The sequence below is a fragment of the Punica granatum genome, chromosome 2, assembly GCF_007655135.1.
Source record: "Punica granatum isolate Tunisia-2019 chromosome 2, ASM765513v2, whole genome shotgun sequence".
Lineage (NCBI taxonomy): Eukaryota > Viridiplantae > Streptophyta > Magnoliopsida > Myrtales > Lythraceae > Punica > Punica granatum.
In genome coordinates, this window is record NC_045128.1 from 8,182,948 (window position 1) to 8,195,883 (window position 12,936).

Here is a 12,936-nt window from a genome sequence, read left to right on the forward strand (position 1 = left end):
GCATTGGGCATCTTTTTGGAGAATAATAAGGTGAAATCTAGGCATCGTTGTTATTTAAAGAAAGAAAAAGAGAGAAAGAAATTGATACCTTATGCATGCATGTGAGGGATTTTTTTTTTTTGTTACAATAGAGGTTTATGAGTCTAGTACAATAAAATGAAAATCCTAAATATCTATTAAAATGTATGGGTCGTCCCATATGAGAATCAAACCTGAGACATCTTGGTCACTAGATGAAGACCTGCGTTGTTATGCCACATCCTCTTTGATATGAGACAGATGTTTACAATCAATGTATTTTGACTACTCATTATCAAATAAGCATCTATGTATCCTCTATCAGTGCAAGAACCAAAAGGATATATCAGGTAATTGAGTGGATATATGAGGTAATTAGGTAACGTACCTCTGAACCAAACGTCAAATGGGCAAATTTTTTTATCGTATTACATTACAAGGGCCAAGGGAGATGAGATGAGGTGAGAGATCGAGGAGGCAAAGGAAGAAAAGAGGATGGCGTCCATAGCGTTGAGGACAAAACATGGATCGATGATTAGGCCGTGATAGGTTTTGTTCGACATGGCAGCTCGCACGTGAACTATTATTTATTAATCCCTTTCCTTTGACCTTCTGCCCCTTGCAAAAGTATCCATGAACTGCACCACGATGATGATCAGAATGTTAATGGTTATCAATTTTAATTATATATGTATATGGTCATTGATCGAAGCTTTTACATATGTAAGTGCAATTTGTTCCGTTAACCCGAGGCTGGCCCCCGCGGGATAGCAGAAGAATGATGGCAGTAATAACCGCGGCGTCCTTGAGATGAATCTGCGAGATCATCTGCCAGTTTCGCGAAATAAAACCCCAAACTTGTGAGACTAAAAGGTATTCAGTTTGGGACTATTCACAAGTTGAATGTTAAATTTTATCCTAATCACAAGGCGTTTTTAGTGGGTTTTGAACTCTTCCGCTGTAGTCAAAGTTTGCCCATGCGGAGTACAGTTTGTCAACTGTAGTGCCATAGATTGTGTTCTTTAGCAACAAATAAACTACAACAATTAAACGATAATCTGTCATCTTGAAAATCATGCGTTAAATCTCCGATTTAATTATCGTGATTAGCATGGAATCCACTATACATGGAAAATGATAGAATGAGAGGTTACAGATTCTCCTTTTGGTTGATCTTTGGTTGTATCCATTCTGAACAAGGCAACAAAATCATTTGAATTGGGCTCCAAAAATGTTTCCCCAAACCATCCAATTATTAATTTCTCAATCTCAATCTCTCTCTCTTCCTCCCTCCAACCATATCCTTCTCTATATAATCCTCTGGTATCCCTCCCCTCCCTAATCGCTCCAAACACACAAAAACTTCTTTGTTCTCAGGTCACAAACATGATGAAATCTTCACTCTTTGGTTGCTTCTTTCTCCTCTTTGTTTCTCTAAATTTCTTCTCTGAGGATCTCGGGATCTTCGTACATGCCGGGTCATCCTTTTCTTTCTCCTCCTCGGGCGAAGGGCGCCAGTCTCAACTATACGTTCAATCACCTTCTTTCCACAGGAAGTTTAAGCGCTTCTACAGATCAAAGGTAGGGCATGATTTCATCTCCTCGTGTGAAACATTTCTTTTCTTTTTTTCGCCTTTTGTTCCTGAGGCAAGACGAATTGTAGGTTGTGGTTGAAGAAGCAAAGGGATCGGATGCCCTTGTGAGTACTTTGAAGCCCGAATTCTCAAGAGGAAGCGGCATCAAAAATTTTGATGATTTAGTGTATCATACCGACTACCATGGAGTCGTTACTCATCCGCCTACCCCAAAGCACCCAAACCATGATTAAAAGGCGTTGTGAGGCAGAAGTTTTCTGCTGTTGACACGGTAGAGATACAGTTTCAGAGATCTTATAGAAAGGAAAATTCCAGTCTTTAGTTCTCTATGCTTGGTGGGGTTGGCTATATACATCTTTGAAATTGCAGATCGAAATATGTGTTTCACTTTGAGTTTCTACTATCTGTAAAAGAAATTCGTACTTATTAATAGGGACATATATATACGTATCGACCTATCACACACATGACTATTTAAGTTCCCGACTGTATGCATTAATCCTCTAAATAAACACCACCAATATCAATGGTTCGACAGCCACTTATAAAGTTGAAGCACATCCTAAAACACATGGCTTTGTTCGTGACAACAAGCTCGATATACGGTTTATGAACTAGGAAATCCACATGTGCAAATGTGTAATTTGTCGAGAACTCTTGTACACGCAGTTTCAATGTGATTCCATCGCGCTCTACACTCTTCTCTTGTTTCAACTGCTAGTTCATGCTCTGACATCCAGGACCTGCACAGTTCTGGGTCGTATAAATAATGTATGAGCATTATAGATCGCTTTTGCGAAGAACACTAAATAACCGCACAAAGCACGGGCCTGTCATCTAATCGACACAATCAGCAACAAATCATCCTTAGCTCACCATGCTGTTAACTGGCCACGCCATTGACAGAAACTGTGTGACAACATGATCGATATGGGCCATTCACATAATTTGATGTTGACATGGAGATTGAAATCAGTCAAGCGTCAGATGTCCTTTTGTCAACAACCCAAAGGACAGAGATCCATTAACACTCATCCGAGAGCATCAAATTCTGCTCAATCAGTGTGTTTGATTGAGGCGCCAATTAACGAACACATACATCATGTTTGGGAAGGTATCATCAGTCAAGATTCTAAATTGAGATAAATGATCGCGAGAACCTATTTCCATCAGATTTGATGGAATTACCCTGTGTTCCCAAATCAATATGCAGTTAAAACAATGTATTCAGTCGGGTTTCAAGTGAGGAGGGTGCCTGTCACTACAGGCCAAGAGAAGTCAGGTCATGCTTTGTATAGAGATTGGCACAAGTTATGAACTGGCTTACTGATGAATTGAATTTAATAGGATCAGCAGCGCAGTTATATTTTAAGTTCAGGAGAATCAGACTGCAGAGAGCTTCCAAGAAGAACCAGCATTATTAGCAGACAAACTTACAGGGAAGAGCTGCAAAATCAGAACTTTTCAAAATCCGAAACCTCTGCTGATCCTATAAATTAAATGCAAGTCATTGATAAGCCAGTCCACAACTTGTGCCAATCCCATTACACAGAAGCAAACATTAATGCATCGAACAACTCTCCATGTACATAGGTGAAATTCCACAACCGCGAGACTTCGTAAGTTGTAACAAGGAAGAAGAAGATAAAGGAAGCAAGATAACATCAAAAGATTGATCCTTGTGTTGTCATAAACAACATCAAGTATGCTAACCAGAGAAAGTAAAATTCTGCTAAGCAAGCACAACATCAGAAACTAAATGCCCAACATGCAGCTTATAACGCCACCAAGATAAAACAAGAGCAAATATATTAACATATAGATTACATACCAACCGTTGAACATCTTCCACTCGATGAATAAAGCGATATGAATTCTAAGGCCAACCATCAGCATACTAAATCACTTCCACTATTATCATATTCTAGCCAAACTTATTGACAAAAGAGTGCAATTGAACACGCTAGAAATATTCAAGAATTCAGAAGATGTCCCGTATTTCATCGCAAGAGTGCTCACAGTAACTTAACTCAAGAAGACAGGAAAAAAAAATAAAAAATAAAGAAAGAAACTGAGAAGTGATATTTGTACATGAAGATTGAAGGAAGTAACGCTATCAGCCACCTTGCAGAGCTGCTACACGGGCGGTATGTTCGAGAAGGAGAACCCTTTGTATCCCTTGTAAGCATAGTATGCGATCCTAGTATAATAAAACCCAGGTATAAATAGGATCGCCCCAAGAATAGCGAAGAAGACCCCTGCCAATCAGACATAAAAGATGAGAGAAGTACGACTAAATGGAGCACTAAATTTGTCTCATTGTCAAGAAAACAATGTTTAATTATAAGGGAAACAGCTCTCCTCAATTTCCTAATGTTATATTAGTTCTAGGAATCAAACCAACGAAGCCATGGAACATGTTAATCTTGCCAGCAGTCCCAATTTTAGCATATTCGTCTTTATTCGTGTCTGAACAAGTGACCATCAAATCAAAGCTCATCACCGATGCTGTAACCAATTATCATCCTAAGTTGCATATAATCATGAAACATTTACTAAAAACAGAGCAAGGATCCCACTTCCTTTCAGTTTCCTAGCAACAAGTACTCACCTAGTTCGTGAGCTTAGTTGAAGAAACACATTTCTCAAACACAAACCAACGGCTCACAAAACCAAGAAAACTGGAAAGATCCCGAACTGAACCTGGAACTTCTACTTTGATATTTCAAGACATTTAATTTTGGTGCGTTTGGTTTCAGAGTTAAAGTAACTTTGATTTTGATTTTGATTGTGGAAAAGGACAAATGATTGTGTAGTGTATTGAGTTAAAGTTAAAAGTTAAAATTTTTGACTTGCGAAACGTGAATTTTTGTTGTGCAGTGTGTTGAGTTAAAGTTAAATTTTTTGTGATTTTAACTGAGAAACCAGATGGAGAACATTCTTGGAATTGGCTGTCTCGTTTTAGCAAGCAATCCACATTGCATTAAATCAATAAAAAGCTTCCATTTCCGCATTAAAGAATACAAAACCCCGGTATATGTTAAGCAACTAGCAGACATCAACTTAACCTGCTCAGAGCTAAACCAATGCAACTTCACATATAAGATTTCTGAGCTGTGTTCCACCAATCACAAGCTCTGCTACAAGCTGCTCGAACAAAATTGTCCCGATAATCGAACCGAAAAGAGTCATAAATCCTCCTCAGAGGAAAGCCAAAGGAATTACCATGGGTGCGGTCGCCCCCAACTCGATAAGAAGCCATGAGGGTGCCGAGAACGATCCCGAGGGTGCCGACCACGAGGAGGGACACGGCGAGGGCGATCTCCTTGATGGGGGGCTTGTTGTTGAGCGCGTAGGGGGTCTCGAACATCATGTCCTCGTCCGAAATCGAGAACGCATGGTCGACGTACGCCATCTCCCTAGGGTTTTCTCGGCTGGTTTCTTGATCGGGGGCAAAAAGACGGGACCTTTGGGGGTCGATTTGGGGCGAAATCGGATTGGGAATTTTCTGGGGTCAGCTCAAGAATATTCTAGGGTTTGAACGAGAGATGGGGACCCTTTCGCCAGAGGTTGAAGATGGAGAAGGGTCTTCAATGGTGGGAGGGAGTACTTGGAGAAGACGAAAGGCAGGCAAGATGGCGGGTTGAAGTGGGAAGGGAGCTAACGTCGCATCCCGGATTTGTTTGTTGTGTGCGCGTTCGCAGGTTGTTTTTCCGAAAGATCAATCCATCTTCCTCCACGTGGAAAGACTCTTCCCTGGAGGAAATAATATTATACGAACATAAAATAAAAATAAAATCAAATGGATAAACATATTTTTTTTTTGGGTAAACGAAGGATATTATAAATAAAGGTTAACCAAGATCCCGCGATAGTTCTGCAGTGACGCTAGTAGTTGGGCCCAGATTGATCGTAAACCCCTTGACCTAGTTGCCATTGGAGTCCCTAATATGGACCACCACCTCCAGCTAATCCCGGGTTGCTTACGATGGATCCATCTGTGTTTAGTTTCAAGAAACCCATTCGAGGAGCGACCCAGCCCACATTCATAGTCCGATAAGAACGAAGCACCGAGCTCTTACGGGAGGATTGGAACTCAGCAACTAGTTGGAGTCTGTATTGTATCAAATTATCATGGAAGGGCATCTTGGAGAACAGAAGGGAATTTAGATGCTTCCATAAAGTCCATAAAGCATAGGTGGACAAGTTTCCCCCATTGGATTCCCATAAGGGACAGCAATTTGGAGGAGCAGTTGGCATGGAGCCAATCTTGCAACGAGGAGGAGAAGAAACCCGTATGAGAACCCGGAATTCGGAGATTTCCCCCGAAAGAATTGGCAAAGCCGCAGTCTCTGAGGATATGCAGTGTGGTTTCTCTGTCACTGGGGCAGCAAGGACAGTTTGGCTCTATGGGCATACCTAGAGAGAAAAGAAGGCTAGCTGTAGCAATTCTTTCTCTGAAGCACAGCCAAATGAAATATTGAATTCGATGGGACGTCTAGCGTTTCCAAATGCAACTCGAGCTTGTTGAATGATCTACATTTTGGGTATTTAGTAGAGAGTGATAAGAAGAAGTTGTGCTGTATTTCCCGTTTTGAGTAAGGCCCCAGACCAGTGAATCTGGTATGTCGATGGATAAACTCATAGGGAGGCTTTTGATGTTCTGAAGACAATCACCAGGTAGTTCGAAAGGTAGGGCAGTAAGGTTCCAGAGTCTGGAGGGGTTAATGACAGTGTTCACCCTTCGTTGCTCTTCACCTTGTGGCAGCGATCCATGAATCCAGTTTCGGAGGGAAGAGTTGCCTGCCCACCGATCATGCCAAAAATTAACCTGAGATCCAATCACCAATGGACCACTTGGCTCCTATGGTCCATATCTCTAGGCCAGCTTTGAGAGCACTCTAGGTAAAGGAGCCTGTGAAGTTGCTGATTTAAATGGTTTTTACTTCTTATACCACGTGACAGAAGCGCTAGTTGCTCCACGGACAAGTGACTCTATGCTTCTGCATTCAATGTACTCGAGCAGACTTGATGCAATATTAGTGAAATCCCATAGTTGATGCAGGAAAAGTAGGAATATCATGGCTATGAAACATGATTAAGAAAATCGTGTCAATTAGAGTGAGCACAGTTTGAAGGAACACATTTCGTTGGGGCTGAGTTGAATCGACTGGTGAAATATCCACGAAACTCCAGTTGACATGTTGCTACTATGGTTGGGCGGTCCATGTGCAGATGAGTCTGCAATTTTGAAGTTGCCATTCTTGAAACTCTCTCCTCTTGATGATATAGCGAGCGAGTGATCAATGCTTCGCTATTTAGCGAGTTCGAGTTGTTAGGGCGGCCTCAATCTTGATTTTCGAGGAGGTCTCTCGAGGCTTGCTTCTTGCTGCCTCAACAATCACTATCGGTCATCACCCTGTGATGGCAGGGGATAGCCTAACCTGTGGTCCTCAAGCTTCGTGTGTGATGTACCAGGTGGTGCTCACACTCTTCGCTGCTTGCTTGTGACTTGTGAGGGTACAAGTTACGTAGGATAGCCTTTGAGTTTCTACACTTCCCACAAACCTTGATAGAATTGCGGAACCCAGGAGCGGCCCACTATTGTCGACTCCTGATTGGTGCCTTCTTCTAACTGAGGAGGCAGTCGCTTTTCCCCGAGCGTAGTTCTCACGTCTCGCACGCGACTGCTCGACTGGTCTCCGAGCGGCTGCTCTTTGAGCGATTGCTCAGGGCCTGGAAGGCTCCTTGGGCAATGATTCTATCCGCAACTACTCGAGCCTCCGATGATGGGGCTTCCAATTGTTGTTTATCCAGGGTTGTCCCTGACGGTAGATCTTGCTGTGGATCAGGATGAATAGTTAGAGACGGATAGTCCTGAAGAGGGGGCAGGTCACTTGTCCCTACTGCCACACCGAATTGTTTCCGGTCCTCGCTCCTTATGTTGTTGTCTTCTTGCTCTGGTATCCAGCACAACCTTTTGATCAGTTTCCCATGGACAACGCCAAATGATGAGATCCAAATTCGTACCTCGAACCCTAATTGATATTCACGTTCCTCAGTCTTCAATCAATTCAACTCAGAACCTCGGGGTGTCTCCGATTCCCTCTCCGATGCTTAAGTCAGACTCTGCTAAAGAGAGCATAATATTGCTTGAAATTAAATAATGTATCTTCTAGGGTTTATATAGGAAGACGTATGAGGTGACAAGTTCCCGAAATATTTGGAATATTTAATATATTCCTAAGATATTTTGTGTGATATTCCCCGAGATATATATAAAAAGTATATATTATAAGATATAGATATTGTCTCTCACTTGAGCCATACGCATTGACCTTATCTAACTAGAGTGGACGCATTTCTTATTGGGCTTGCTTAGTGGGCTACTAGGGGAGAGTCCATCATTAAGAAAATAGAATTGGTAGCGAATATCCAAATTCTACGTATTAATGTAGGGAATGTAAGAGTCAATCAAACGCGAGTTGGAGGTTAATTCAAAGTCAATATGGAAATTCCTCATTAAATTGAACAGGAGGCTCTCATCAGAGTATATCAACTTAATATATATATATATATATATATATATATATATATATACACTAGATGAAAAGCCACGGTGATATTGGATTTAAGAAAATGATCATTTAACTTTGAAAAATAATTTAAATCGATAATAAATTGAAAAATAATAGTCAACAAAAAAAAAAGATCTCTAAGGAAAAAATGAAAAATAGAAAAGAAAAATAGAGGAAACAACAAGGTCACCAATTTCGCAAAGTATTGTTCCCAAATGAAATAAAGTGTAAATCTAGTTAGAAATAAATTAATATTTGTTCAAATTATGTAAATCATATCTATGTTCTTGTAATATAAAATAATTCCGAAAATCAGTCATAATATTAACAAACTATATGGACTTTCATATATAAAAACTTCTATTCTAGTTCTTTGTATTATTGGTCTATCGTCAATCTTCCAAGAACAATCGAACCTGTGTAGAAAATTGTAAAATATATTAGAGCACGCAACAAAACTTTATCTTAATAAACATACAGATATTTGCAATATCTATGAACAATTCAATCAACATTTGAACAAATATTTCTAATACGGGCATATTGAATGTCCTAATGTGGTCCCAATATATTGAAGTTTGTAATTCTTCCCATATCAAGATGAACGTCTTCCAGTCTCGAATCAAAATTTTAGTGCGGTTTCACTGCATGTGCAGGCAATCATTTCCCTCAAATATATTGCCTTCACAAAAATATATTGTCACCTCCTTCTCATTTTTACAGTTGACAAAAAGTAAAAATACCCACAACACAACAAAAAAATTCTCAATTTTATGAAAAAAATATTCCCATCTACTGGACCCTACACCACTGTCGTTGACCCAAATTCCCACATCTCTTTCACTAAAACTCTAGTAATTCCTCTTTAAGTGATATATCGAGGAATTTATGGTGCAATCAATAAAATTGGTTCTAACGTGCCATCAAGCAAATCACCTCGGAACTTGGGAGAAATTTTTTTCAAATTTCTATCATTCTTCAATTTATTACATTTTCAAGGCCTTGCCAGTTCCAAAAGGCTAGCCCATTTCAGAAAGGCCCAGCCCATTACAGAAAAGGCCTAGCCCATTTATCCATTATCTCTCTCCGCTCTCTCAGCTCAACTGGAAGTTTCTCTGACCCCGCTTCTCGTCGTCGTTGCTTCTGTCCCCGGCGGCCGCTAATTCCGACCGACGACTTCTGCTGAACTCATCAGTCTCCATCTCGGACCACGATCTCTCCTGATCTGCAATTTCAACCCCCTCTAGCCCGGCATCCACCGGGTTACAACCCCAGCTGAAGAGGTGACGGTTCTCATTTTCATGTTCTATGAATTTCTAGATTTCCATGTTTGATTCGCGAGCTGAATTAATCTGCAATTGATGCTCCGATGATCCAAATGGGATAGAAATACTCAGCTTCGGTTCCGGTTTGTTATGGGATTAGCAAAAGCTTGATCATTTCTTCTGCTTGATCATGTCTCCGTAGGGCCCTGTAGATGGGAATCAGTAAGACAGAAGTGAACCTGAGGCGGTTGCTCGCAGCTGCACCTAAGCAACAGAACCAGGCAAAGCTTGCTCATGTATATCAATTGTTTTGCCCGATTCCTGGAATTCTGTTGTTTCATGTTTGAGAGTTTTTTTTTTTTTTTAAATTCAATCTTATTGTGGTTATGTTGGTCTGGTCGACTTCGCAGTATGTCGCTACTTTACGGGAGCAATTGGAGCAATTGGCCGAAGAGAGAACTCCAGAAGGCTTGCCCAGGTCATTCTTGTTTCCTGTACTTCGCCGTGCCGTTTGACCCAATTGGCTGAATGATTAGAGGCTGTTCCATATGAAATTGTGGCTCTTGAGTTGTTTTACATTTTTTCGCTTGATTCCAGGCGCCTCTGTCCTTGTCCACCATATGCCAGGAAATGAACTGTTATATCTTTTTGGGGATTATTTCTGCTTGATATTGTATTATTGGCCAAAGCTTTAAAGTAAACGAGAGAATACGCTTCTTGTATCAATGTATATTGGAGGACTTGATTTTCGAATTTTCTCGTAATTCAGGATCGCAAAGGTGACGATCAATGATTATTCGGAGAAGATTGAAGCGATCGCTGCAAAACTAGTGGCTCCTTCGGTAAGTTTATGTGGTATTTAATTCATGTTCTTTTCTCTTTTCCATTGCTTAACACATCATATTGTGTTATTCTTGTGTTTATATTCTTTAGTTCAAGTATCATGGAAGTCTCCCTGTTACTGTTTATTCCATGTTTGCTTCCTTTTTCACACGAGTTGTGCCAAATTACCCATCAATTTTATCTACTTGAGGTGTTATTCTGCATTAAATCATGCAAATTTACGAGCAGAAGATCATTAAACTGGGCTGATCATTTGGCTCCCACCCTCCTTTGCATCAGCAAGATATAGAAGAATCCCATGAGTCCTTTGCAGCAAGTTCTTCCCAAGGGAGTTCACCTAAGGGAGTAGAAAACCACATACCCCCATCCCCGGGGTTGAGAAGAAGAGCCATGTAAGTCTCGATATTGTTTCTCTGGTCGGTGATTCTGTTATTATTCTTAGTGCTTGCTTATGACACTGATCATTGTACAATTAAGTATTTGGAATGGCTCACAGAGATGCATTTACAATGAGAATGAGTACGGCCAGGAACATGGGGACTGTGCATGAAAATTAGGGAAATTCTAGCCATATCTAATGTATGAGTGTTTTGGAATTTGTAGAGTGGGGAGTGCTAGGATGTCGAAGGGTAATCTGTTTCTTTCTGTTACTTTCTTTGGGTCGGTGTTTCAATTTTAAGTTTGGGAACCTATGTTCTGCAGCTTTGAATTTTACCTTCTGAGAAATTTTGCCACACACCAAACCTTGAATGATTCTTCTGGACAAGACCAATAAAAGTCTTTGATTTTTTGTGGTTTCACATGGATCAGCATGTAATCTCTGTAATGGATGGTTATAAGATATATATATATATATATATTTTTTCCTTCAGTCTTAAATGGTTGTGATTGACTCGGTTAGGAAGAATTCCTTTATTCCCCTTGAATAATGCTCAGAATTTCTTTTTTTATGTGATGGTTCTTAAGGCAAACTAGGAATTGATTACCTGATTTTGGGTAGGTTTTGTTTGTTGTGTAGCTGGTGTTTTGGATCCAATCTCTTCATGCTAAATGAGCCACTTCTTGCTATTAGATTTTGTTGGATTTGGGTCGTCTTAACAGCCCATAATTAATCTTGATATACCTGTGTTGTATCCTGTGATGTGGTGCAAATCTTTTAGCAACTGATTTCCTGTAACAGGCCCTCCTCGCATTCTGATGAAAGAACTCGCAAAGATACAGTGGAGGACCCATCAGGACCCGTAAGGCTTGATGCCACAACACAAGCTCACATTGAGAAGCACAGGTCTTCTTCCTGATACATAATCTTGCGCTCTTTAACACTTCTTGGCTTTAGAGTGGTAAAATAGTTTGTGCAGAGATTTAAGCTAATGAGGAAAGAAGTGCTGGATTTTGCTTTATGAGGTGTTCTGACGCATGGAAACAGAAATCTAGAACTGCTATCAGTAACCAAATAATAGTACCTAATGTGGATTTCCCTGTTCTCTTCTGCAGAAATCTTCAAGAGGATCTGACTGACGAGATGGTCGGGTTAGCAAGACAACTGAAAGAAAGCAGTCTCTTGATGAATCAATCTATTGAAAACACCGAAAAAGTATGATCCCAATCTCACAGGAACTAAAACACTGCAACGCATATCAACACTATTGTAGTTTGTAATCTGAATCTTATTGTATGAACACATAACAAGCTTCCTCTGTTGTATTACAGATCCTTGATTCTACAGAGAGAGCAGTCGAGCACAGCCTGGCAAGCACGGGTCGGGTCAATGTGCGGGCAGGTGAGATATACTCGCGGAGTTCAAAAACAAGCTGCTTCCAGTGGCTCCTCATCTTTGTGATGACTATGATATTCATCATGGTTGTACTTTTGATTCGGGTCACTTAGTTACGCATACAAAAGCAATAAGAACTTCACTAGTTCTTTTTTTTTTTTTGGTTTTGTTTTGATTTCTCTTTTCGGGTTTTATCCCCGTGACTTTGAGGTATATTGCAACTACTGGTCTTAGAAGGGGTAATTTGTGGCTATATATAGCTTTCATCAAGCTTGGTGTTAATGATTTTGTTTCGTCAATGAAGCAGTCATCAGATGTTATGGGAAAGACAGACCGGTCATTTGGGCCTCCGTGATCACACAGCAGTTGGCAATTGCATCATCCACTATAACACCCAGTGCAGTGTTCCTCACTCGTATCGAATTTCCCTCTAATTGAATAAGAACTTCATTTTATAGACATATGATTCGGTTCATGAGCCGAGGATGTATTGGGGATGAGGAAATAGGAGTCACCCTGGCAGTTTACGGTTGAATGCTCCATATAGTTCATGATATTTTGAGCCCATTCCGGTACTAAAATCTGTCGTTGTCAGTAAGCAATGGCTGTATACTTACATCAACTGCATTAAATTTCAACTGCAATAAATTTCAACTGCAAAGATCGAAATCGTCCTCTGATTCGGAACAACAACCAACATAATGTGAAAGCGTCGGATCCATTAGATTCGAAATATATACGCCTATGAACATCCGAAATTTTTTATGGATCAGTATCGAACTGAACAGAATGATAGTGAAAGTTGACATTATAAACATGTTTTGTGTCAGAAGCTTGCAGGCAAACAGTGTGTACTTGTTTGT

General features: G+C 40.3%; 2 protein-coding genes and 1 long non-coding RNA gene across 4 annotated transcripts; 2 read left to right on the plus strand and 1 right to left on the minus strand.

The window, feature by feature from the left end:
• The first annotated feature begins 1,294 nt into the window (after positions 1 to 1,294).
• Positions 1,295 to 2,078, plus strand: LOC116196573. The gene is made up of 2 exons (XR_004154850.1): positions 1,295 to 1,599; positions 1,682 to 2,078. It is a non-coding gene; the product is annotated as an uncharacterized LOC116196573 (long non-coding RNA).
• A 6-nt stretch (positions 2,079 to 2,084) lies between these two features.
• LOC116196571 (transmembrane protein 230-like) lies at positions 2,085 to 5,326 on the minus strand. 2 transcript variants are annotated; one of them, XM_031526360.1, is made up of 3 exons: positions 4,839 to 5,326; positions 3,738 to 3,871; positions 2,085 to 2,356 (listed from the first exon to the last, which is right to left on the minus strand). In XM_031526360.1, the coding sequence occupies exons 1-2, from the start codon at positions 5,026 to 5,028 to the stop codon at positions 3,750 to 3,752; spliced, it is 312 nt and encodes a 103-aa protein (XP_031382220.1). In that variant the 5' UTR covers positions 5,029 to 5,326; the 3' UTR covers positions 2,085 to 2,356; positions 3,738 to 3,749. The 2 variants fall into 2 exon arrangements, with proteins under 2 accessions (XP_031382220.1, XP_031382219.1); XM_031526359.1 differs by having other exon boundaries at positions 2,085 to 2,366.
• Positions 5,327 to 9,293: 3,967 nt separating this feature from the next.
• Positions 9,294 to 12,431, plus strand: LOC116194083 (vesicle transport protein USE1-like). The gene is made up of 8 exons (XM_031522804.1): positions 9,294 to 9,474; positions 9,659 to 9,752; positions 9,867 to 9,934; positions 10,226 to 10,298; positions 10,579 to 10,691; positions 11,480 to 11,584; positions 11,794 to 11,893; positions 12,010 to 12,431. The coding sequence occupies exons 2-8, from the start codon at positions 9,669 to 9,671 to the stop codon at positions 12,184 to 12,186; spliced, it is 720 nt and encodes a 239-aa protein (XP_031378664.1). The 5' UTR covers positions 9,294 to 9,474; positions 9,659 to 9,668; the 3' UTR covers positions 12,187 to 12,431.
• Positions 12,432 to 12,936: the final 505 nt, after the last annotated feature.

Coding starts and splice junctions, on each gene's coding strand:
- LOC116196571 (XM_031526360.1), bottom strand. CDS start 5,028: ATGGCGTACGTCGACCATGCGTTCTCGATTTCGGACGAGGACATGATG. Junction 3,872..4,838: donor TGGGGGCGACCGCACCCATG/GTAATTCCTTTG, acceptor TCTGATTGGCAG/GGGTCTTCTTCGCTATTCTT.
- LOC116194083 (XM_031522804.1), top strand. CDS start 9,669: ATGGGAATCAGTAAGACAGAAGTGAACCTGAGGCGGTTGCTCGCAGCT. Junction 9,753..9,866: donor ACCAGGCAAAGCTTGCTCAT/GTATATCAATTG, acceptor TCGACTTCGCAG/TATGTCGCTACTTTACGGGA. Junction 11,894..12,009: donor CTATTGAAAACACCGAAAAA/GTATGATCCCAA, acceptor GTTGTATTACAG/ATCCTTGATTCTACAGAGAG.